At 44.5% G+C, this 26,870-nt stretch overlaps 1 protein-coding gene across 1 annotated transcript in view; it reads right to left on the reverse strand.

Moving 5' to 3' along the window:
- LOC124550634 (transcription factor SPT20 homolog) overlaps positions 1 to 26,870 on the reverse strand; it is a 153,300-nt gene that overhangs the window by 13,037 nt on the left and 113,393 nt on the right. The window contains exons 3-5 of the mRNA XM_047125357.1: positions 13,729 to 13,953; positions 9,428 to 9,637; positions 3,219 to 3,455 (exon numbers count right to left, since the gene is read on the reverse strand). Coding sequence (XP_046981313.1) covers positions 3,219 to 3,455; positions 9,428 to 9,637; positions 13,729 to 13,953 — 672 coding nt within the window. The remainder of the gene's footprint in view (positions 1 to 3,218; positions 3,456 to 9,427; positions 9,638 to 13,728; positions 13,954 to 26,870) is intronic.

Below are 26,870 nucleotides of genomic sequence, written 5' to 3' on the forward strand. Positions count from 1 at the left end.
TTTATTTTTATTTTATTTTTTGTTTCCTTCTGACTGCGAAACGAAATACCAGTTTTGGTACATCTGACTTCAAAATTATCTTAACAGTGTCATACTTTCAAAAATCTTCTAATCCCCTACTTCAGCCCCTCTGGGGCAAAATTTCGAAGTCGCTTACTAAACGATGCCTATAGTATGAGATCAACATCCTCTACATGTTTCTAGTTTCTATCCTTAGCGGTTTGGGCTGGGCGATGATGGGTCAGTCAGTCGGTTCAAAATGGTTCAAATGGCTCTGAGCACTGTGGGACATACATCTGAGGTCATCAGTCTCGTAGACTTAGAACTACTTAAATCTAACTAACCTAAGGACATCACACACAGCCACGCCCGAGGCAGGATTCGAACCTGCGACCGTAGCAGCCGCGTGGTTCCGGACTGAAGCACCTAGAACCGCTCGGCCACAGCGGCCGCCCAGTCAGAATATTGCCTTTCATGTACAGAGAAATATAAAAGGCTGTCCTAACAGACTCCTCATCGTCCACCCAAGATTAATGAGGATTGAAACCAGAAATTTGGAGAGGGTGTTGATCTCATACTACAGGCATCGTTTAGTAAGAGACTGTTCGAAATTTTACCTCAGAGGGGCTGAAGTAGGGATTAGAAGATTTTTCAAAATACGGTGCTGCTCAGGTAATTTTGAAGTCAGAAGATCGAAAACTGGTATTAGGTTTCGCAGTCAGAAATAAAAAAGAAACACTTGCTTCAGCACTTCTGGAGTTCAGCCACTAAGGAGGTTAAATAATAGCTGAAAGTGTTCTTTGAAAATGAGTATTTATTACGGCACTAAAAAATCATTTTTAAAGCTACATCTATGAAAACTGCTATTTGACTGCTCTTTTAGCTACGAATGTTTTTGGAAATTACTCCACTGAGGGGGTGAAATAATAGAGGATGAAAATTTTCATCAACTATTTCCTCATATTAAAATATTTTTAAAGCTAAATCTGTGACAGTTTGTATTTGACTCCTGAAGAAATAAGGGTTGGGGGAAGAAAGTTTTTATAATAATATCACCACAAGAACTGAAGAGGTAGGATTGACAAAAACCACCGACTGTGGCTGCCGGAATTGCGATTTTGGTTGGATCTATTTTCGGAAATGTTTCTATGACGTTAATTAACCTCCGAAATTTAGAAGATATTGCAGTTTGTGAAAAACATAAATTGGAAATTGATGGTACACCCATGCCCGAAACTTTAACCAACTTACGCTAAGGAAAACACACACACCCATGCTCGAGAGAGGACTCGAATCTCCGGTGGGGGAAGCCGCGCGAACCCTGGAAAGGTGCCCAAGACCACGCGTCTACCCTGCGCGGCCTCGCCGGAGGTCCGAGTATTCCCTCGTGTATGGATTCTTGTTGTTTTTCCTAGCATAAGTTAGTTTAAGTGGTGTGTAAGTCTACGGATCTATGACTTCAGCAGTTTGGTCCCTTAGGAATTCACACACATTTGCACATTTGATTATTAATTAGTACTGCTCAAATCCTTAATACAACTCTTCTTCGTAACAACATTTTGCTCTTATTGCAACCAATCACTATATTTACGATCCGACCAATACTTATATCTCCAGACACGTGTGTAGTTGGAGGGCCACTCACCATTTACTGGAGAAATGCCAGTGCGGCTCGACAATGCTCGTGGAACCAAGAATAGGCATATAACGTATAAAATATTCCAGACTGTAAGACTTTCTGGCAAGTGCACGCTAAATGGGGAGTGCAGGTGTTACAAGCACAATACTCGTATACAATTTGGCACACAGTTTTAATATAAATTGAATTAGGAACTTTGGTGCTGTAGGTACACTAAGTGATAAAAAGTATCCGGGCACGCCCAAAACATATGTTTCTCATAATAGGTGCGTTGTGCTGCCACCTACTGCCAGGTACTCCATGTCAGCGATCTCAGTATTCACTAGACATTGTGAGAGAGGAGAATGGGACGCTACGCGGAACTCACGGACTTCGAACGTGGTCATGTGATTGGATGTCACTTGTGTCGTGAATCAGTAAACGAGATTTCCACTCTCCTAAACATCCCTGGGTCCACTGTTTCTGATGTAATAGTGAAGCGCAAACGTGAAGGGACACGTGCAGAACAAAAGTGTACGGGCCGACCTCGTCTGTTGACTGACAGAGACCTCCGACAGTTGAAGAGGGTCGTAATGTGTAATAGGCAGACATCTATCCAGACCATCGAATAGGAATTCAAAACTGCATCACGATCCACTGCAAGTACTATGACAGTTAGGAGGGTGGTGAGAAAACTTGGATTTCATGGTCGAGCGGCTCCTCATAAGCTACACATCACGCCAGTAAAGGCCAAACGACGCCTCACTTGGTGTAAAGAGCTAAACATTGGACGATTGAACAATGGAAAAACGTTGTGTGGCCCATACTTTTTCCAAGATCATAATCGGAACACTGGAGCTGTCCATCCTTTATGCCTCATCCTGTATGTAGAACGACCGGTGAACGTCATCTGTCAGAGTGTGTAGTGCCAACAGTACAATTCGGAGGCGGTGGTGTCATGGTGTGGTCGTGTTTTTCATGGAGGGAGCTTGTACCTCTTATTGTTTTGCGTGGCACTATCACAGTACAGGCCTACATTGACGTTTTAAGCACCTTCTTGGTTCCCACTGTTGAACAGCAATTTGGGGATGGCGATTGCATCTTGAAACACGATCGAGCGTCTGTTCATAATACACGGCCTGTGGCGGAGTGATTACACGACAATAACATCACTGTAATGAACTGGCCTGCACAGAGTCCTGGCCTGAATCCTAAATAACACCTTTGAGATGTTTCGGATCGCCGACTTCGTACCAAGCCTGACCGACCGACATTGATACCTCTCCTGAGTGCAACACTGTGTGAAGAATGGGCTGCCATTTCCCAAGAAACCTTCCAGCACCTGATTGAACGTATGTCTGCGAGAGTATCATCAAGGCTAAAGGTGGGCAACACCATACTGAATTCCAGCATTACCGATGGAGGGCGCGGTGAACTTGTAAGTGATTTTCAGCCAAGTGTCTGGATCCTTTTGACCACATAGTGTATCACACGTTATTCCATGGTCTCCATCCATTACATCTGCCCTCATCAGAATTTTGAACATGCCATCACACAGGTGTCCTCTGTGTAGGAAGAGGGATGGCACAGAGTCCATTACCTGGTGCTGGAAGAGGTTAGGGCCGAACACGGGCGACTGCTGCAGGCCAGCGCCCCCCAAGCCAGCCAGCTGCGAGTAGGGCGAGACAGCAGCAGCTGAGGCGGCAGCTCCCAGGCCCAGCTGCGAGTAGTCCGGCGCCTGCAGCTGTGGCTGCACAGCTGTTGCGGCCACGGATGCTGGGATGCCGGGCCTCGGGGCCGTCGTGTACTTGGCGTACAGCTGCTGTGGCGACAGCGCCTGTGGAAGACGGAGAGTGGCGTCATCTCTGCACGAGATTTACTACAGTCGGAACGGCAAGGGAAGAATCTAAGTAGCATGCATGTGCTGACTGAAAAGTTTAGAATAATGTTGTTTCAAGTCTTCAAGCTACACCTCTCCACTACAAAAACTCAAGCTTTTGGTAACTACCACTTGCCTGTAATGGAAATTGGTGAATCTACTTAACTGCTAGACTTTCACCAACTGCGACATGGTCGCGTATACAAACAGCAATTCAATACTGTTAAATGTTTTTTTTTTTTTTTTTTAATTCCAGTCTTTGATCACAAAATGAATTGTTTAGACGATGACCGGTTTCAGTCCGTAATGATCATCCTCAGATGTAAAAAAGATCTGAGGATGGTCATTACGGACTGAAACCGGTCATCGTCTAAAGAATACATATTCTGATCAAAGACTGGAATAAAAAAAAACATTTAACTGCTAGGCTTACTATGCCGAATTGTCTTGGGCAAGGCGATTTGTTTGCAAAGGTATATCCCTAGATATCCCACAGTCCAGTCTTTCTTTTTTGTTTCTTGCTATGTGTGTGGCTTTTTTTTCAGTCTCGTGTAGTTCTGTATGCAACCGTGTTAATGTTATTTCAATCTATTTCTGAGCAGTTTAACCACTTATTGTTTTACACACAAACTCGACGTAGCTACTAGGTGGCTACAATTAAACTATCCCTATTTAACATTTTATAACACAGAAACTAATTACCATGTGAGTACCAGACTCAGTGGCATTATTGTGGAGGACATGGCGAAGAGAAATCATGCAGAACCAATTCAACTGAAAAACTTATCCACCAGTGTCCAGAAGAGTCTGAAAGTGCAGGATTGCATTCTGCACAACAGAGCGAAGGATGTCCGTAGGTATGCTGGCTACCTCTCTTGATATGCTGCGTTTCAGATCAGCGTATTTGAATATTCCTCTGGTAAATCCTGTCCTTCAGGTAGCCCCACAACCAGAAACCACAGGGAGTGAGATTAGGTTATCGTGTCGGCCAAGCATTTGTAAACGATCGGCTGATAATTCGATCGTTTCCAAATGTGTTTCGGAGAAGCTGGTGAACTTCACGAGCGACGTGCAGTGAGGCGCCATTTTGCATGAAAACATTTGAATGCGTCTCTCTCCTGTAGGGCGGGTGTGACCTGCTGGCAAAGCATATCGCAGTAACACTTGCCAGTCACACTGGACGTCTTTGGCCCCCGAGCACCAACCTGTTCAAAAAAGAATGAGCCAATGATGAAAGTAGCCATGAAACCTCACAATATGATCACACGTTCACCATAAAGAGGAACTTCATGCCCAGTGGTTAGAGGTGGAGATCCGCACACTCGGCAATTCCGTGTGTTCATCTCACCCATCAGAGAAAAATGAGATTCGTCTCTCCATAGGATGGTCCAGGGCCAGCCCTCGTCAACTTCAATCCTTGCGAGAAAGTGGAGAGTGAGGTCAACACGTCGTTGTACGTGCTGTGGTGTAAGCTGCTGTACGGTATGGATCTTGTACAGATACCATTTGAGAATGGTTCAAAGCAGCTTCCATAAGGTGGACCACGGGGGTGTTCAAATGTCATGACACAGCACGCGAGCTGCCTGACGGTCGGGAATTGCGTTGTCTGCCACGGCAACAGCGATTTCACCAACCACCTGCGGTGCAAGTGGTCTCGGCCTCTTTCCGGAGCTACGCCAAGTTCTTCGGTTGATTTGAACTACTTCATCATGGTCTGCACAGAAAGTAGAGAAAGAGGACCCTTCAGTGATAATTGATTGTTTTGATAATAGAGCCCAGCCTCTTTCGTCCAAGCTCATATTGACACTTCAAAAAGTGCACTGCGAGTGGTCATGTATGTGAGACTATGAACTGGGGGCCATCCTTGATACTGGACGGTGGCGCTGTGACGTATGGAGATGAATGCTGCGAAGTTTGGTACCCGTATAGTAACTGGTTTCCGTGTTATAACACGTTAAATAGGAAAATTATAACCACCCAGTATTTCGACCTATTGCTACTTCTATCCTGACGTAAGTAGACTTACGAGAACCATGGGAGGGCTTTAATTATATTGTTTATAATTAGACAATGCAATCAGTCACAAGTATGGTTTATAAAAGATTGTTTCAATGAAATCGTTCCAAGTTCCATATTTCTTCGGCTTTTTTTTTTTTTTAATCGATCTTTAGATGGATCTTCCCACACTTCCTCTCTTCACTGTTTGGCCTTGTATTGTAATCATTACAGGTTTTGTGCACTGAGATAGATAAAAACTTTTCCCTTCAAATTCTATAAACCTACGAGAGAAATTTTCTGTTCCTTACAGAAAGACACACAAGGTTAATAAAATATGAAATTTGTTGGGACACTTTCCAGGAAAAATAGTGAACTATTAATATTATAACTTAATTTAAAAAAAAAACACAGTCGTGATCGCATTTAAGTTGTTGGTTTTAATTTTTTAGGTGACCGATTCCGGTCTTCTAAGAGACCATCATCAGAGCTACAGTGTTTTCGACACCAGTACGGGTGGACCTACTACACGCCAGCGATCCCTACTGTCATCAAAGAATGTGAATCTGATAATGGATCTCTTAGATGATCGAAACCGGTCATCTAACAAAATGAAAATAATGAACAGCTTAAACGCGATCACGACTGTGTTTACTAAATAAGCTGTAATGAAATGTGAAATCTGGCGACGTCTTAAGAAATGTGTGGTTCAGTGCGACATATCCATGTATTTCTGTTATCCATTTTAAAATTTTCACATTTTGGCACGTGCACTATGTGTGTTCTGCTAAAGTGTCAGGAAACTGGTGGAATACGTGATGTGCTACTTTCTACAGCAGTGTACATGCCCAACATTTACAAAACGTGGCTCAACTTCACAAAAGTAACGAAAATATTAGTTTCAGAGATGTTTAAGTAGTGATGCGATTAATTCAGTGACGCTATGTAGAGTACATGAACACACTAAAATATCTATTTGCTAAAGCTATGAGATTAGTTTAAAGGTCAGAAAGAAAAGTTACAGGGTGAGGCAGAAAGGATGGACGTTTTTAGAACTGTTAGTATTCAGGCTGAGGTGGTAGGAGTGGGGGGACTGATGTGGTAACGTGTTCGGTAGCTCCTGCCATTTTGCTTAGTCGAAGTCATGGAGCTGGGGACTGGGCGACATCGTGTGTTTGTTTCGATAGTTTTGTGCATAATAATGACTCCATTGTTGCAGTTCAGTGTAGTTTTGCTGTCATTTCAATCGTGCGAGATACGATAGTGTTCCCGCTCGTAACACCATTTTACTTCTGGCTGAATCATTTCGTTTACAAGGAACAGTAACGAACAGAAAACCGCCAGGGGCTCCTCGCTCAGAGCGCACTGCAGAAAATGTTGGAATAGTTTGGCAAGCCATACTCTTTGCTCCTGGTAGATCTGCCGGGAGACACTCTGCTGAACTCCGTCTCAGTACTCTTTCAATAAGCCGTATTTCGGTATTGCTCTAGGATTTCATACGTACAAAATGGACATGGTGCAACAATTGGACCCTAGTGTTATGCATAGCGGCTAAATTTTCCTAAAGAACTGGAGGCCCTACTTGAGCAAATTGACAACATTATTTTTTTTATGTGTGATGCTCATTTTCATTTGAGCGGCATGATAACTCAACAGAACGGTCGTCATTGGGCCAGCGAAAATCCAAAATTAATGCATGGGAGATCATTACATAACCACAAATTGACTATCTGGTGTGTTGTAACTGGTAAAGATGTTATTGGTCCATACTTTTTCCAAGATGATAATGGGAATACTGGAACTGTCCATCCTTTGTGCCTCATCTTGTATGTAGAATACATGTTAACATGACATTTTATTGAACGTCTAAGACATATGTGAAAGGTAAGCTTAGGATAAAGAATACACATACAAAGAACGACTTATAGACGAGAACTATGTAACCAGATATTTTGTGTTTTATGCTGTGATCAGAGAAAATATGTGAACATTTACAGGGAACAATACTGGACAGGGCGAAAATATGATTTTCTGTTCCAGTGACACAAATGAATCATAAAATCGAATTTAAAGTTACAGTCTACAGTATAAAGAGTGTATCACGTATTTTACTCATTGACCACTTATAACGTGACGGATTATCTGTAAAGTTCTATATATCGGTCAGAAATTCAAAACCGGCAAAGGTTTGACTTAAATAATTTAAATCATACTTCTGTCTAAGTGTACTATTGCTGTAGACATATTCCCGGACTGTTCTCTGCCACAACTGCTCTGCTTGATGGTAGTTACTGCTCTGCTATGTGGAGCTGAGACAGGGATAGCGAGGTAACTTCTGAATGGGACGGTCTAGAGTTCGTTTATAACATAAAAACCGTCAGGAGGAAGCAAGAAACCTGTATGAACCATACCAACTATAATTAAAGTGTAGCTACCCTCCATCCATCCAGCTTCTGGACATCCCTCACGCACTCTGACCCTTCAGATAACAGTACGGTAATACCGGGAAACCATTCCGCTGATGGATTCCAACTACACGAAAGTGTGCACTGTTTGCTCCCATACAAGAGGACCTGATGAGAAATGTTAAGGGAAGAAATACGGAATTATTGTAAGGAATACGATGTTTCTTTGTGGGTAACACCTTGCTTCAGGAAATACTACTCTGGAAACAATGTGTATACGAAAATAATACAAATAAAACAAATGAACATTTGTATGCACAGCAGTTTTTCTCACAGACAGAGATAGCTTTGGTTGATTTTATACTAACATTTTGCCACATATTTCGAGAAATTACAGCAAATAAGCCGACATTTGTACAATAATCTTACATAGTGCAGAAAGATATAAATAACATTGTAAAAAACTTAGAAATTTTTGAGTAGTTTTTTTATAAAGGTGCTCGGTTAAGGTACTAAACCACTCTATCAGCTTTGTTACAGCTGTCCGAGTCAAAAGAGTTTCAATTTCTATTCTCGTTTCCAGTACGCGCAGGTCGTCCAATGTGGCGTCGAATGCAATAAGTACTTGCCCTCGGCGGCCAAACTTCCCCGAATGGGGGACTCCCAGCCCACAATGCCGTACGCTCATTTCCACCTCTCATGTTCTGTGCAGCCCTATTCAACAATGTGCGCACTCTGATCAGCACAAAACTGACCTCATGCACACAGTATTTTGTACACTCCTGGCGTTCTGAAGTCTAGATCACCTTTCGGAGGCATCGTCAGCTGGCGAACTTCTGCTGGAGGGCAGAAGACTGAAGCTGTTTTATACCTTTCCTGGAGGTGGGTACTGTTTCCAGTAAGCCACAGAACTGCCAGAAGAGACATGTATCCTCCTTGGGAGCCTTTTGTTTCTTTGTGTTGGGTAAAATAACTTGTGAAATCTGTCTTCTGGCCTCTAGCAGAAATTTCACAACTCATGGGACCACAGGTGTGCACAGTATACAAAACACCATGAAGGTGTGGACAGTTTTGTGTCGTGCACTGTTGAACAGCATCATATGCAACACGAGAGGCACAACTATATGAGGATCAAGCAATGACACCACTTAACAGTGACTGAGACTCATCTGAAAACTGTTGGATACTTTTCCAGTTTATGCAGCTGGGAGATTGGGAATATGCTATTACTTTACATTCATGTGAGACTATGCATTGCTACAAAAGGAGCAGTGGATACATTCTACTACTTCGTAGGTTGTTATGTGTTAGGCATCTGTCATTTGCACAGAAAATACCAATGACACTGAAAACTGGAGGCAGGGACTTAACCCTGAAAACCATGGAATTCGGAATCGAGCCCTAGTCTGTCACTAATATTTTCAAAAGTCTCGAATACTCTAATCAACTTTACATGGAATAAAATTTCCACTAATAGGAAGAATCTCGTGCACTGTGGAGTGCTGTATGTTATGACACTGCAGCAGGTACCTGGTGTGGCTGCTGCTGTGGCTGCTGGTAGTAGGTGACCACTGGCTGCTGCTGCTGCTGCTGCAGCTGCTGCTGCTGTGGCTGGTAGAACAGCTGCGCCGGCTGCTGGTAGTACTGAGGTGGCAGGAATGCCAGCTGCTGCTGTGGCAACAGCTGCAGCTGTTCAGGCTGCAAGTACTGCACTTGCTGTGGCTGTGCGTCCAGCTGTGCCTGAAACCACAAACAACATTGCTTGCAATTGGATGCCATTGCAGAGACTGAAAGCCTGACAGACAGTAAATCTGACCACAAGATGTGCAGTCACTTACACAGATTGACGTGAAAACGAATCGAAAGCATGAACGCGTATGATAGGAATTGCTCCAATCCAATCTGCAGAATATGTTCTCATCAGTTATTTAGCTAGGCTGATTACTCCGTGAGATTTTTGCAATCCATGTATAACTTCACTACTGGGAAGAATGTAATAGACCAATACCAGTTTTCTTCCCTCTCTGTTCCATCTGCAGATGGGCATGGGTGAACTACTTTCTAAAAACATCACAACTTCTCTAGTCTTCCTCTTCGATGTCATTATTGAAAATGTATTGTGAAGTTTTTTTTTTAAATTTTTCTGTGGTGTTGTACTACATATAGAAGTCGTGATGAATTATGCTTCTCTAAATATTTTCTCTCTCTTGTTAATTCTGTTTGGTAAGATTCTCACAGGAACAAATTTCCAGAAGTGGTGAGCTTTTTTAATAGCCTCCATTGTGGCTCAGTTATCCTTCATGGAATTTTTCCGAATCTGCTCACTGGCATTTAACTTTCTCTCGACTAGACTAATAAGATCTTTTCACATTAAATCTCTTGAAATATGCAATACTAGGTACTAGATGCGTGTCACTGAAAGTGTATCAAGTAGTCAAACACTATCTCGCTTTTTCGTCTGTTCACATTCGCTATCTTACCGTTATTTATATCATCAGCTCTTAGTCTTCCAGACAATCCCCGAGCGTCTTAAAGTTTTCCAACAATTTTTTGACCAATTAGCCTGTCTAGATACCCGTCTATCAGAAATATAGCCTCATAGAGCTAAAAACGTCATCAGCCATATAGTTTGTACAATGTTAGCATATGTAAAACATAACAGTGCTATCACACTTCCTCGATGTTCCACTAGTGCTGATGGTAAGTCCCCGTTAAGATACAGACTCTGTTCTGTTTTATGGCAAAAGAAAAATACTTGTCAGTAATTTCTTTAAAGTCAGTACCGCCATTAGACTGTTTTTTATTTGTAGTGTTAGGCAATGTGTCTAATAGTGTATTTTAAATACGACAGTATGCCATCTTGGGCACTGTATAACAGTAAACACTTGATAATGGCACTTTAAAGCCGAGATCATGATCGTGTAAATGCAACACTGAAAATAAAAAACAGTCTAATGGCGGTACTGACGTTAAAGAAATATATTATGAAAGTGGACCCACATGAAAAAATTATTACTTGTCAGTAAATTCAGTAAGGACGTTATCTTTCGTCTGGATGCCAGCGATGAACTATATAGGACGCTTTTCATAAATAAAGGAATACAATTAATTTGGGTTCCGGTGCCAAAACGCCATGAAACGTAGATGGGTAGGCTTTCCATAAAAAAATGAAACAGAATAAATTTGGGTTCCAGTGAAAACACGCCCTTATGCTCACGTAGTTGCTTCAAACTGCCTACCCACGTTCCTTTGGTGTTGACCATGAGCTACAAGCAACAAATTGCAAAAACTGTATGAAAAAAGTGTCACGAAGCGACTGCTCCTGCAGGCCATAGCAGATAAGTTTGTGTGACATGACCTATTTATCCCCTGCTTTCTTTATTTCCAAACAGCTGTAGATGAAGCTAGACGATGTTTTGTGTCACTGCAAGTCAGATACATCCATTTGTTATGTGCCGAACAACAGAACATATCTGTGCCAGAAAGTTTCGAGTTAGGTTTCATGGACGGTCTTAGAGATGGGGAATGTCATGCAGCGTTCCTCAGTCTAATGTACTGATATCGTTGCACGTCCTATCTGTTCTATCCGCTCCACGCTTGACATTCTTTAAGTCAATGGAAGGTCTGATGGCATTGCAACCATATACCGGAACACGAGGGAGAGTAAAACTTTAGAGGGAAATATTAATAAAAAGCTTTTTACTGGGAAACCTACATTGCGCGCAACATAATTTTCCTCTACAATCTTCCTCAACAATCACATACTTGGTACATCTCTTCACAAGATTTTTAATTCCATCCTAGCAGAAGCTTTGTGGCTTCTTGCATCATCTCCTCAATTTCTTCATCCGACGACGGTGCTCCATCATTCAGCCAGAAAGCTAAAATCGTCTCATGTTTGCTTAGGCCTATAAAGTGCTTTCTCTGGTAACTCAGACCAACATTTTAAAACCACTAAATTGTTTACCAATCTGCGGGAAGACAGGGATTATCCTGAAGCAAAGTTTCTGTCTTTTGTTCGTCTTCAGTTCAGTTTTACGATTTCGCAATAACTCACAACAGCTCTCAACACTCGCCGTTTGGCTTTTAGGAGTATAATGAATCATCAATGGGTCTTTCATGTCCCAAACCTCCACTGATATCTGTTCTGGAATGGTTGTGACAGTGAAGAAGATGACTAAAAAGAAAATGTAAGCGAAACATTATGTAAATAGACACTGACACACACATAGAATTTAATAATTTCAGGCATAGAAATAACAAGTTTTCAGATCGTAATTTTGGCTTAAACAATTTATCTACTTTAAGGTATAAGTGGTTGCAGATGACAAACTGTGGAACAAAACGGTCATTGTAGAAACACAACACTTTTTTTCAAATATATGTAATTACGATTTAAAAACTAAGAGCTACATGTATACAAAGAGCAAAGAACACTCTTTATCTTTAACAGATGAAAAATAAAAGCCCGCTGAAGACGCTAAAACTGTAGTGAAACATGTTTGGGTTAAAAACAAAATTGTGTTTCGCTAAAGGCAGACCCTACACAAAAACATACGTATCAATGGTTCATTGACTGTCTCCATGTTGCTCTCTGTTTTTGAAGTAAGAGGCCTACCCAGTTGTTCTTGACTGCAGATACACATCTACTTTAAAAGTAAGCTGATTTATCTATTCAGGAATTTACTAAGACAGCTACCGTCAACTGTAGCTACATTTTGTGATTAATCACCACAGCTTTAATCCCTCCAGAGTACAAAAAACGAATCAATCATCTCATTTGTTCCTTCATGCATGTAGACCAAATGGCACTCATAATAAAGTGCTCTGAATTTAGAACAGACAGAGTTATTCACTGAACCAACACAAATAACGCACAAGAAGTGCAGTATGATTAAGACAGCATTACTGAGTCAGTACTGTGAACGTCTACACTTCGTCTACATCTGCATCTGCATCAATATTCCGCAAGACACCTGACGGTGTGTGTCGGAGGGTACTTCCGATACGACTACTTGATCTGCCCTTTCCTCCTCCACTCCAAAATGGCACGTGGGAAGAGAGATTGTCGGTAGTCTCTGCATTACATCTAATTTCTCGAATTTTCTCGTCGTGGTCATTTCGTGAGATGTATGTGGGAGAAAAAAAAATGTTTTCCTATTCTTCCCAGAAAAAGCTCACGAAATTTCAGCAGTAAACCTGTTCATGAAGCACAACGCCTCTCTTGTAGCGGCTGTAACTGTAGTTTGTTGAGCATCTCTGTAATGCTCTTGCTCTGACTAAACTTTGGAACAGAAAATTGCCTTTATTTATTGGCTGGTGGTCCTATTTCATTTGCTGTAGCGACAGGAACACAGACACTATCTGTAATTCAGTTTCTCACAAGTGTGTGACACAGCGTCAACCGATGTTCCTGAGGATTCTTCAAATAAACTGCTGCACCCCCATAGGCGACATCTGTAGACGTCAACTGGATGGCTGCTGTATGCTGTTATATCTGTTCGACTATCGCTGTCTGGCTTCTGCAGATACTGTATTTGCTCTTCCTATTGCACTCTGGCTGCTGTTTGCTACTGTACCTGTTGCTCCTACTGCTGTCTTGCTGCTGTATGGTATTGTACCTGACACTTACATTGTTGTCTGGATATTGTATGCTGCCATATCTGTCGCTATTACTGCTGTGTGGTTATTGTATTCTGCAGTAGCAGTTGCTCCTACTGCTGTGTGACTGCTGTATGGTAATGTACCTGTTACTTGCATTGCAGTGTGGCTGCTGTATGGTAATGTACCTGTTACCTACATTGCAGTGTGGCTGCTGTATGCTGACGTACCTGTTGCTGCTGTTGTTGTTGCTGCTGGACAGCGGGAGCGACGTATCTGGCGCTGGAAGCAGGAGCCGCAGCTGCTTTGGCGGTTCCCCTCTTCTCCTTCGTCACAGCTGCCGCCTCGGCAGCCGACACCTGTCGCGACTGCGCTGCAGGCGATGACGTAGGAGCTGGAGTCAGTGCAGTGCCGGCGGCTGCCACGGCAGCAACCAGCAGAGATACCACCAGTACCTGTCGCAGGCAAGACAGCCACTGTATTGGGGGATCTTGTGGAGTAATCTACACTCCTGGAAATTGAAATAAGAACACCGTGAATTCGTTGTCCCAGGAAGGGGAAACTTTATTGACACATTCCTGGGGTCAGATACATCACATGATCACACTGACAGAACCACAGGCACATAGACACAGGCAACAGAGCATGCACAATGTCGGCACTAGTACAGTGTATATCCACCTTTCGCAGCAATGCAGGCGGCTATTCTCCCATGGAGACGGTCGTAGAGATGCTGGATGTAGCCCTGTGGAACGGCTTGCCATGCCATTTCCACCTGGCGCCTCAGTTGGACCAGCGTTCGTGCTGGACGTGCAGACCGCGTGAGACGACGCTTCATCCAGTCCCAAACATGCTCAATGGGGGACAGATCCGGAAATCTTGCTGGCCAGGGTAGTTGACTTACACCTTCTAGAGCACGTTGGGTGGCACGGGATACATGCGGACGTGCATTGTCCTGTTGGAACAGCAAGTTCCCTTGCCGGTCTAGGAATGGTAGAACGATGGGTTCGATGACGGTTTGGATGTACCGTGCACTATTCAGTGTCCCCTCGACGATCACCAGTGGTGTACGGCCAGTGTATGAGATCGCTCCCCACACCATGATGCCGGGTGTTGGCCCTGTGTGCCTCGGTCGTCTGCAGTCCTGATTGTGGCGCTCACCTGCCGGCGCCAAACACGCATACGACCATCACTGGCACCAAGGCAGAAGCGACTCTCATCGCTGAAGACGACACGTCTCCATTCGTCCCTCCATTCACGCCTGTCGCGACACCACTGGAGGCGGGCTGCACGATGTTGGGGCGTGACCGGAAGATGGCCTAACGGTGTGCGGGACCGTAGCCCAGCTTCATGGAGACGGTTGCGAATGGTCCTCGCCGATACCCCAGGAGCAACAGTGTCTCTAATTTGCTGGGAAGTGGCGGTGCGGTCCCCTACGGCACTGCGTAGGATCCTACGGTCTTGGCGTGCATCCGTGCGTCGCTGCGGTCCGGTCCCAGGTCGACGGGCACGTGCATCTTCCGCCGACCACTGGCGACAACATCGATGTACTGTGGAGACCTCACGCCCCACGTGTTGAGCAATGGCGGTACGTCCACCCGGCCTCCCGCATGCCCACTATACGCCCTCGCTCAAAGTCCGTCAACTGCACATACGGTTCACGTCCACGCTGTCGCGGCATGCTACCAGTGTTAAAGACTGCGATGGAGCTCCGTATGCCACGGCAAACTGGCTGACACTGACGGTGGCGGTGCACAAATGCTGCGCAGCTAGCGCCATTCGACGGCCAACACCGCGGTTCCTGGTGTGTCCGCTGTGCCGTGCGTGTGATCATTGCTTGTACAGCCCTCTCGCAGTGTCCGGAGCAAGTATGGTGGGTCTGACACACCGGTGTCAATGTGTTCTTTTTTCCATTTCCAGGAGTGTATATTGAAGCGCCAAAGTAACTGGTATAGGCATGCATAATCAAAGTAGGCAGAATAAAGCGCTCTGGCAGGCAACGCGTGATCAAAAAGTCAGTATAAATTTGAAAACTGAATAAATCACGGAATAATGTAGGTAGAGAGGTACAAATTGACACACATGCTTGGAATGAGATGGGGTTTTATTAGAACCAAAAAAATACAAAAGTTCAAAAAATGTCCGACAGATGGCGCTTCATCTGATCAGAATAGCAATAATTAGCATAACAAAGCAAGACAAAGCAAAGATGATATTCTTTACAGGAAATGCTCAATATGTCCACCATCATTCCTCAAAAATAGCTGCAGTCCAGGAATAATATTGTGAATAGCACTGTAAAAGTATGTCCAGAGCTATGGTGGGGCATTGGTGTCGGATGTTGTCTTTCAGCATCCCTAGAGATTTCAGTCGATCACGATACACTTGCGACTTCAGGTAACCCCAAAGCCAATAATCGCACGGACTGAGGTCTGGGGACCTGGGAGGCCAAGCATGACGAAAGTGGCGGCTGAGTACACGATCATCACCAAACGACGCGCGCAAGAGGTCTTTCACGCGTCTGGCAATATGGGGTGGAGCGCCATCCTGCATAAACATCGTACGTTCCAGCATGTGTTTATCAGCCTGGCTGGGGATGATGCGATTCTGTAACATATCGGCGTACCTCTCACCCGTCACGGTAGCAGTTGCAAAACCAGAATCACGCGTTTCCTCGAAGAAAATGGCCCGATAACGGTAGATGTCGTAAAACCAACCCATACCGTGACTTTCTCGTCGTGCAATGGAGTTTCCACGACAGTTCTAGGATTTTCGGTAGCCCAATTCTGGAGTTGTGGGCGTTGACAGACCCTCGGAGCGTGAAATAAGCTTCGTCGGTCCACAACACGTCACTCAACCAATCGTCATCTTCCGCCATCATTTGAAACGCACACATCGCAAATGCCCTCCGCTTTACTAAATCGCCAGGTAACAGTTCATGATGCCGATGTATTTTGTACGGATAGCATCGGAGGGTACGCCTAAGTGCCAACCAAACAGTAGTGTATGGAATGCTGGTGCGACGTGCGACTGCACGAGCGCTGACTTCCCCGTGTATAGACGAACCCGCTACAGTCTCCATTTCTTCCTGAACTGTCTCAGCAGCATTACGCCTTGTGCTCGGTCGGCCACTACGGGTTCTATCGTCTAACCAACCCGTGGCTTCGAACTGCTGCATTTGTCAACGGACCTTTACCCGTTCGAATCCCCTTCCTATGGCGATAGGATCGTAACGCTGAATTAGCACATTCTCGATTCTGATAACACAGCTTCACTAAAAGCGCCTTTCAACATGCTGCGACTGCTGGCGCATCTGATTCTCTCTCTCATTACAGCTCCTTTTATACACGATTGTCATGCGCAGTCACTGACGTTTTGCTGTCCAGCGCCATGTGTCGGCCATTTTGTGAACTTTTTTTTTTGTTGTTGGTTATAATAAAACCCCGTGTCATTCCAAGCATGTGTGTCAATTTTTACCTCCCTATCTACATTATTCCGTGGTTTATTAACTTTTCAAATTTATATTGACTTTTTTATCACCCAGTATATGACAAGCGTATGGCGCAGTTGTTAAAATTGTTACTGCTGCTACAATCACAGGTTATCGAGATTTAAGTTAGTTTGAATGTGGTGTTATAGTCGGCGCACAAGTAGTGGGACACAGCATCTCCGGGGTAGCGATGAAGTTGAGATTTTCCCGTACGACCATCTCACGGGTGTACCGTGAATATCACGAATCCGCTAGAACATCAGATCTCTGACATCGCTGTGGGGGGAAACAGATCCTGTAAGAACGAGACCAACGACGATTGAAGATAATCTTCGACGTGACAGAAGTTCAATACTTCCGCAAATTGCTACAGATTTCAATGACGAGTCATCAACAAGTGTCAGCGAGCGAGCCATTCAAAGAAACATCATCGATAAGGGCTTTCGGAGCCGAAGACCCACTCGTGTACGTTTGACGGGTGCACGACACAAAGCTATACGCCTTGCCCGGGCCCGTTAACATTGACATTGGACTGTTGATGACTGGAAACATGTTGCCTGGTCGGACGAGTCTCGTTTCAATTTGTATCAAGCAGATGGACGTGTATGGGTGTGGAGACAACCTCATGAATCCCTGGACCCTGCATGTCAGAAGGGGACTGTTCAGAGTGATGGAAGTTCTGTAATACACTCCTGGAAATTGAAATAAGAACACCGTGAATTCACTGTCCCAGGGAGGGGAAACTTTATTGACACATTCCTGGGGTCAGATACATCACATGATCACACTGACAGAACCACAGGCACATAGACACAGGCAACAGAGCATGCACAATGTCGGCACTAGTACAGTGTATATCCACCTTTCGCAGCAATGCAGGCTGCTATTCTCCCATGGAGACGATCGTAGAGATGCTGGATGTAGTCCTGTGGAACGGCTTGCCATGCCATTTCCACCTGGCGCCTCAGTTGGACCACCGTTCGTGCTGGACGTGCAGACCGCGTGAGACGACGCTTCATCCAGTCCCAAACATGCTCAATGGGGGACAGATCCGGAGATCTTGCTGGCCAGGGTAGTTGACTTACACCTTCTAGAGCACGTTGGGTGGCACGGGATACATGCGGACGTGCATTGTCCTGTTGGAACAGCAAGTTCCCTTGCCGGTCTAGGAATGGTAGAACGATGGGTTCGATGACGGTTTGGATGTACCGTGCACTATTCAGTGTCCCCTCTACGATCACCAGTGGTGTACGGCCAGTGTATGAGATCGCTCCCCACACCATGTTGCCGGGTGTTGGCCCTGTGTGCCTCGGTCGTATGCAGTCCTGATTGTGGCGCTCACCTGCACGGCGCCAAACACGCATACGACCATCATTGGCACCAAGGCAGAAGCGACTCTCATCGCTGAAGACGACACGTCTCCATTCGTCCCTCCATTCACGCCTGTCGTGACACCACTGGAGGCGGGCTGCACGATGTTGGGGCGTGAGCGGAAGATGGCCTAACGGTGTGCGGGACCGTAGCCCAGCATCATGGAGACGGTTGCGAATGGTCCTCGCCGATACCCCAGGAGCAACAGCGTCCCTAATTTGCTGGGAAGTGGCGGTGCGGTCCCCTACGGCACTGCGTAGGATCCTACGGTCTTGGCGTGCATCCGTGCGTCGCTGCGGTCCGGTCCCAGGTCGACGGGCACGTGCACCTTCCGCCGACCACTGGCGACAACATCGATGTCCTGTGGAGACCTCACGCCCCACGTGTTGAGCAATTCGGCGGTACGTCCACCCGGCCTCCCGCATGCCCACTATACGCCCTCGCTCAAAGTCCGTCAACTGCACATACGGTTCACGTCCACGCTGTCGCGGCATGCTACTAGTGTTAAAGACTGCGATGGAGCTCCGTATGCCACGGCAAACTGGCTGACACTGACGGCGGCGGTGCACAAATGCTGCGCAGCTAGCGCCATTCGACGGCCAACACCGCGGTTCCTGGTGTGTCCGCTGTGCCGTGCGTGTGATCATTGCTTGTACAGCCCTCTCGCAGTGTCCGGAGCAAGTATGGTGGGTCTGACACACCGGTGTCAATGTGTTCTTTTTTCCATTTTCAGGAGTGTAGTTTGGGGCGTGTGCAGTTGGAGTTATATGGGACACTTGATACGTCTAGATACGACTCTGACAGGTGACACGTGCGTAAGCATCCTGTTTGGTCGCCTGCATCCATTCATGTCCATTGTGCATTACGAAGGACTTGGGAAATTCCAGCAGGACAATGCGACACCCCACACGTCCAGAATTGCTACACAGTGCCTCCATAAACACTCTTCTGAGATTAAACACTTCTACTGGCCACCAGACTCACCAGACATGAACATTATTGAGCATATCTGGGATGCTTTGCAACGTGCTGTTCAGAAGATATGCGCACCCCGCCGTACTCTTACGGGTTTATGGACAGCCCTGCGGGATTCGTGGTGTCAGTTACCTTCAGCATTGCTTCAAACATTAGCCGAGTCCATTCCAAGTCGAGTTGCGGCACTTGTGCGTGCTCGCGAGGCCTGACACGATAGTAGACAGGTGAAAAAGTTTCTTTGGCTCTTCAGCGTACATCTACATGTACATGACTCTTCAGCAGTTCACAATTAAGTGCCTGGCAGAGGGTTCATCGAACTGCCTTCGAGCTATTTCTCTACCGTTCCACTTTGGAATAGCACGTGGGAGAAACGAACACAAATCTTTCTGTGCAAGAACTGATTTCTCTTATTTTATTACGATGATCATTTCTCCCTACGTAGGCTGGCGCTAACAAAATATTCTTTCCATTGAAAAAGAAGCTTGTGTAGCCCCCGTCGCTTACGTTTATGCTCTGCATATCAGCATCAAGCTGAAGTTTTTGCAAGGCAGGAGAAGAGGTACTGGTGGAAGTTAACCTGAGAGGGGAGCTCATGAGTCGTTGTTGGACGGCTCAGTAGATAGAGCGTTGAAGCATGAAGGCATCGATCTTGCTCTGAGTCCTGGTCTAGCACATTTTTAATCTTCCAACAAATTTCACTCTAAAAAAGTTGGCAGCCTCGTTTTCCTACTGTATGCTGTTGGTACTTCCCCGACCAGTCAGGAATCAAATGACCACAAGAGCTGGCCATGCAAGTCGATTATACCTTCCACGAGCCGGAACACAAACGAGGTGCAGACAAAGAGTGTATGACCATTGCTGCCAAAGATCCTACTGTAATGCTAAAACCACGGAAACTGATCTGCAGAGTTTTCTGTTAGCCTATAGTATTACTTTTTGTGACAGTACAGCGGAAGGAAATATAGATTTCGCACACAGTCAGTAAGGACGCTGCGTATATTAGGCATTTTTAGAAGTTCAACCACTAACGGGGTAAAATAGTCGAAGTTTTCTTGAAAAGAAATAATTACTAAAGGATCTTTAAGGCTGCACCTGCGACAACTGGTATTTGAATTCTCGATTAGAAATAAAAAATTATGTCTTTCAGTGTTAGTGCAAATTCAATCCCTAAGTGAGTGCAATAAGCGATGAAACTTTTAAGAAAATATTTCCTTACATTAAAATAATTTTGCAGATAAATTTATGGAAATTGGTATTTCACTTTTCGTTTAGATGCAAAGAAATATTTCTTAGGAGATGAAAGTTGCTGTGAAATACCAGTACAAGAACGCAAAAGGCAAGGTTAACAAAAGCTTTGGACTGCAACTACCAAAGTCGCTTTTTGCTCAGAATTGCATTCGGGAAATACTATGCTTACATGGCCTTTATCAGCGTATAAATCTTTGGTGTTGCCGTTTCCGGTGTGGCGGTGCGGTTCTAGGCGCTTCAGTCTGGAACCGCGTGACCGCTTCGAATCCTGCCTCGGGCATGGATGCGTGTGATGTCCTTAGGTTAGTTAGATTTAAGTAGTTCTAAGTTCTAGGGGACTGATGACGACAGATGTTAAGTTCCATAGTGCTCAGAGCCATTTGAACCATTTTTTGTTGCCGTTTGTGAACAACATAAAAATTCGATGAAATAAAAACAAAACAAAACAAAAATCTAATGGCCATACAGTCTACGCGAGCGAAACAGAGGGTGCTAAGCTAGTATTACTAGTAAAATCAGTCAGCTCTACATATGGTGGAGGCTTCTTCAGAGATCATGGAATTCTTTCAGGCTCTTCCCGGTACATCAAATGTACAACAGTTGATGTTGCTCCTAATAAACCAAATTTCCATTGAACAAGTATTTTACACTACACACATTACAAGACACAGAAATAACTTCCATGTTGACTTTGCTGTATTATCTATGGTTGAATAAGGATTCTGCATTCTGGTGTGAACCAAAAAAGTTAAAAATAGGAGTGTATTATCCACTGCCTCTTCAAACGTACATCTATAATCACATGACTATTCTGCTACTCACAGTTGAGTGCCTGGCAGAGGGTTCATCGAACCACCTTCAAGATACTTCTCTGCCGGTCCACTCTCGAACTGTGAGCGGGATAAACGAGCACAATCTTTCTGTGTGATCTCTGATTTCTCCTATTTTATCATGATCATCAGCTAGTGGATAGCATCTGAAAAAAGGGGGAAAGGAACAGCAGACCACTCTCCCAGCCATCTGGTTATCTAGATGCAGGGGGTTAACAGTCCATGTGGTTACATGATAAGAAATAACGACCGTTACTAAGCGTCTTGTGTTGCCACGGAGAATAGATAGTTATTGCTCTGCAAAAAACATCAGTTAGCCGTGCAATGGGAGGTCAATAGAAGTAATTTAATATACGAGGGTTGGAACTTAAATAGTGGCAACTATTTATTCACAACCGAAACAAAATAGTTACATGTTTGCACCTGTTCCTGTCCTTCGGAGTAGTCACCAGTGTTGTGTAGAAACCGTCGCCAGCGATGTGGAAGACGTAGTATACCGTTAGCAGAGCCTGTTCTGTTGATGGTGCGAATGGAGCGGTTTACTGCCTATCGAATCTCTGGAACAGTTCTGAAGCGAATGCCACGAAGCAGTTCATTTATCTTCGGAATCATATCAAAGTCACAAGGACTTAAGTCCGGGGAGTATGGTGGATGGTACAGTACTTCCCAGTCCCATCGACCGAACAGAGCAGTCACAGCTTGCGCTGTATGCGTCCGCGCATTGTCGTGCAAAATGATGGGTGGGTCGTGCAGAAAGTGTCGCCACTTCTTTCGCAAAGCTGGTCGCAGGTGATGCTGCAAAAACGAACAGTAATACTGTGCATTGACGGTCTGCCGTGGAGGAACGTAATGTGTTAGGATAACACTATCACAGTCGTACACGAGAAACACCATACCTTAAGACCGCTCCATTCGCACCACCAAAGAATAGACTCTGCTAATGGTACACTACGCCTTCCAATTGGCTGGCAGCGGGTTCTACACAACGCTGGTGACTACTTTGAAGGACAGTAGCAGCTGCATACATGTGACAGTTTTGTATCGGTTGTGAATAAATAGTTGCCACTATTTAAGTTCCAACCCTCGTAAATGAGGAAGAAGTAACTTTTGCTTCTTCGAAATGACGGCCTTCTTTTAAATTTTAATACACTAAAAATTAGTTGTTTAAGCGCAGATAATTTGTAGCAAATTATCTAGAGTTAACTAGTGATACACTAACGATACATACTCCACTTTGTTAGTCTAAACATGGACTTGTAACACCTTCCTGAAGGCTGTCTATTACGATGGTGCCTCCAGAACATGCTGAATGAAATAAATAAACCGACGATGATGGTAAAAAATATACAGTCCCCGTATGTAAAATGTAGAGACTTGAAAGAAATCGTAGAGGATAGAACACGGGAATTCATATCAAATGACAAAAGTTATGGGAGCATCTCTCAATAAAATTCCCTTACACGCAATAGTATAACAAGTGCTCTGCATGAGGTCAAACTCTTTTAATATCTGGGAGTTTTCGTGTAAAAGGGCGCTTGTTGTACTAATGAAATCGGTTGTCCAGCTGACATAGCTGATTGGAATTACGACAGGAAGTACGCAGATACTTGGGGAGAAGTGTATTCTCAAGATCTCTGCAGGTTACTTAGACCGTTTTTTGGATGATGGAAAGAAAAATAATTTCAATAGTTAATATGAATGGCAGAAATTTGTACAGTAAGGAGTTTTTATAGAAAATATTTAATAATATTTGAGTTGTGGTGCCGGTGAAGGCATCACGAAATCATTTAGTAAATGATACAGATGACAGTAACAAATTGTCTTGATCTTCCTCTAAAACTGTTTCCCCACCCACAGTAAACAGATTGACGATTCCTTCAAGTCTCGGCATGGGTTCAATCAAGCGAACCCTTCATTTAGTCAAGTTGTGTCACTTAAATTCAGTACCTCCCCATTAGTTACTCGTTCTGTCCGTCAAATCATAAGCATTCTTTCGTAACGCCACATTTCAAGAGCTTCTGTTCTCTTGTTATCTAAACTTCTTATTGCCCACATTTCACTTCACATAATTATGTAATATATAATTAATATTATACAGGGTAATTTAAAAATCATGTCCCATAGAACAAAGTCTACATTGGTAATTCACTAGTATTGGCTCATCGGACGTGGGGTCTAAAATGGTACCTGAAGAGCCACGAATGCTTATTCATCTTCGATACAAAACCTATTTTACTTAGAGCTCTTTGCTTTACACATTTCGGGAGGAGTTAGGGACCAAAACAAAAAAATAAAAATTTCCTGGCGAACATCGGTCCTACAATGCATACCTCAAGTGGTATGAGAACAACTTGGTCAGTAAACGAGATGTATTGCACAGTAGCGAAGAGGAACAAGTTTTCATAGCTGTTAGTGGTATGCAGTTTAGAGCCCATGTTCCCTCGACTTTTTTCTTGTTTTTTTTTTTCATTTTACTACTTCTCAAAAGTAATTAGATTCCAGCAGAAGAGATGAAGAAGTGCTCGTAACTCTTGACGCATGAAATTTAGAACCTTCTTTGTTCCGAATGATCGTTCCTGTCATATCCGTAAGGACTGTTTTGTAGTATGGGCCAAAACTATTGAGTCCTCAGCGCAGGCTTTGTCCTGTGGGACTTGACTTTTCACTCACCCTAGCAGTATATAAGGAAGGATGCATGGGAAATGCAGAACGGGAAAATGAGCACAATCGATTGACGACTTGGAGATCAATAAATAATATTCACAGCTGATGGAAGTAATAGTAACTGCAGTTCATTAATGTGTAAGGACCTCAATCTGAACCTGAGGAGGTATGCATTAACCGCTGTGACCGTCTAAGGACTTCCCAGCAGGCAGAGCACCGTTGATGACGACAGTGGAAACCAACTTCTGGTTTCGATCTGGGTATACCATCACCAAACATATAGCAAGTGAGTTGTGCAGTTCTTTTACAAAAATTCATCCGATTGCTGCCTGTTCCTGTACCCCACTAAGCCTAAAACTATACTGTGCGTAAACATTTGAAGATTTGAAACTTCCTACCAGATTAAAACTGCGTACTAGACTAGGGTTCCAGGTTCAACCTCGTCTTTCATGAGCAATACAAGGCGTCACTCGTGCCTGGACTGTAAAAGTGTTGCCGGCCGGTGTGGCCGAGCGGTTCTAGGCGCTTCAGTCTGGAACCACTCGATCGCTACGGTCGAAGGTTCGAATCCTGCCTCGGGCATGGATGTGTGTGATGTCCTTAGATTAGTTGGGTTTAAGTAGATCTAAGTTCTAGGGGACTGATGACCTCAGACGTTAAGTCCCATAGTGCTCAGAGCCATTTGAACCATTTGTAAGAGTATTACCCACTAAAGGCAGGATTCTGGGCTTAAGCACCGGTCTTGCTCCGTAGTATAAATCTGTTTGGGAATTTCAAATCTTCATATGTATACTCAAATTATTACTTTAGACATAGTAGCTAGAGAAAGTTCGGTCTCGAAAACCGTCATGCGGCTGGGACAGCGGTGTGCTTACCACATGCCTCTACATATCCGCATCCAATGACGCCTATTGGCTGAAGATGACACGGTGGTACCGTTGGGCGTTCATGGCCTGTTCAGGTGGAGTTTAGTTTTTTTAGCTAGAGAAATAGACAATACGCAAAACACCTTACAGAAAAGTGCACATCCAGCTACAGATATATAGACAGGATATGAAGGTTTCTTTCTGAAAGAAACAATCTTATCCAAATTTTTTCATGATTAACCTACGAGGCTAGTTTAGTAGATAAATCCCCAATTTTTTACACCTAAAAGCAAATGTAAGAAAACGTACTTGAAGGAGTGTGGTATCTGACGTTTCTTCAGAACGTCGGCGGAGTTTCGAACTATTCCGACAGAGAGAAGAGTCGTAGTGAATGATCAAAATGATCTACGGAAGACATTCATTTCTAGCAACGTGCTGTAATTGAGTTGTTGATAGCGGAAAAAGAAAACACCGTGAACATCCAAAAACCTCAAGTACGCTGTACGGCAGTGGTGCCTTTGGTAGTAGTACTGTGGGGCTGTTGGTTAAAGGGAGTTGGAGCGTCAGGAAGGGCAGAAACTGAGTTCCACAATCGGCCACGTTCGAGACGTCCTGCGACAGCATCTGCTGACGACACGATCGATCGCGCGGTTGCCAGTGCTGGTACACACCACTGCAGCACCCCTCCACAAGCTGCTGGTGAACACTGCAAGGGCGTGTGCAGTGACTGACACCCTCTGATATTCAGATGTGTGCTCAGGATGGGCTCCACTAATACTTTCAACATATCACAAGACTGAAAGAAAATCCACTTGCCGCCGCTGTGACCGAGCGGTTCTAGGCGCTTCAGTCTGGAACCGTGCTGCTGCTACGGTCGCAGGTTCGAATCCTGCCACGGGAATGGATGTGTGTGATGTCCTTAGGTCAGTTAGGTTTAAGTAGTTCTAAGTCTAGGGGACTGATGACCTCAGAAGTTAAGTCCCATAGTACTTAGAGCCATTTGAACCAAAATCCACTTAGTCCCAACTGTTGCAACTCTTGTAGTACTTTGAGGCCAATGAAGAGGCCTTTCTGTTAAGGATCGATACAGGTGACTAAACAAGGGTGTGTCAGTTTCAGCCAGAAACAAAAAGGCGGCCACTGGAGTCGCACCACCTACCATCAAAAAAATGAAAGTTCAAGGCGGGACGACAGTCTTTTGGGATAATTATGGTGTCATTCTCGTGTTTCCAAAATGATGAACCTTTAATTGAGATGCATGTGTGAAGACTCTGAAGAAACATAAGAACCATCCAAACAAAATCTTGCCAGCCGGTGTGGCCGTGCGGTTCTAGGCGCGTCAGTCTGGAACCGCGAGACCGCTACGGTCGCAGGTTCGAATCCTGCCTCGGGCATGGATGTGTGTGATGTTCTTAGGTTAGTTATGTTGAAGTAGTTCTAAGTTCTAGGGGACTGATTACCTCTGATGTTAAGTCCCATAGTGTTCAGAGCCATTTGAACCAAACAAAATCTTGCTCCAGCACGACAGTTCACAGTGACACACAAGTACCACAACCCAGCTGGACATCATTGCAGGATACACAATATAACCCAGACCTGCTGTCCTCAGGCTTCCTTCTATGTGGGGTAACTACGGATGTTTAAGAGCATGTGGAACACTCTTTTAAGATGAGGACACCACAACTGAAGCAGGGGAACCGTGTCTGTGAGAACAAACGAGATTTTACCAACAGAGAATGCAAGCTCTTACACAGCGTTGGTATAAGGCTATACAACGTGAACGAGACTACGCAGAAAAGTTGTAGATGTTAAGGAAATATTAGCTGAAACTGTCACCTAAGTCCAGTCCTCAAGAGTGAACATAATACGTTCTGAGGAAAATAAGTTGTTGGGTGTATTCAACGAGCCTCGTAACTGTAATGCTGAGG

Source organism: Schistocerca americana, chromosome 9, assembly GCF_021461395.2.
Source record: "Schistocerca americana isolate TAMUIC-IGC-003095 chromosome 9, iqSchAmer2.1, whole genome shotgun sequence".
Lineage (NCBI taxonomy): Eukaryota > Metazoa > Arthropoda > Insecta > Orthoptera > Acrididae > Schistocerca > Schistocerca americana.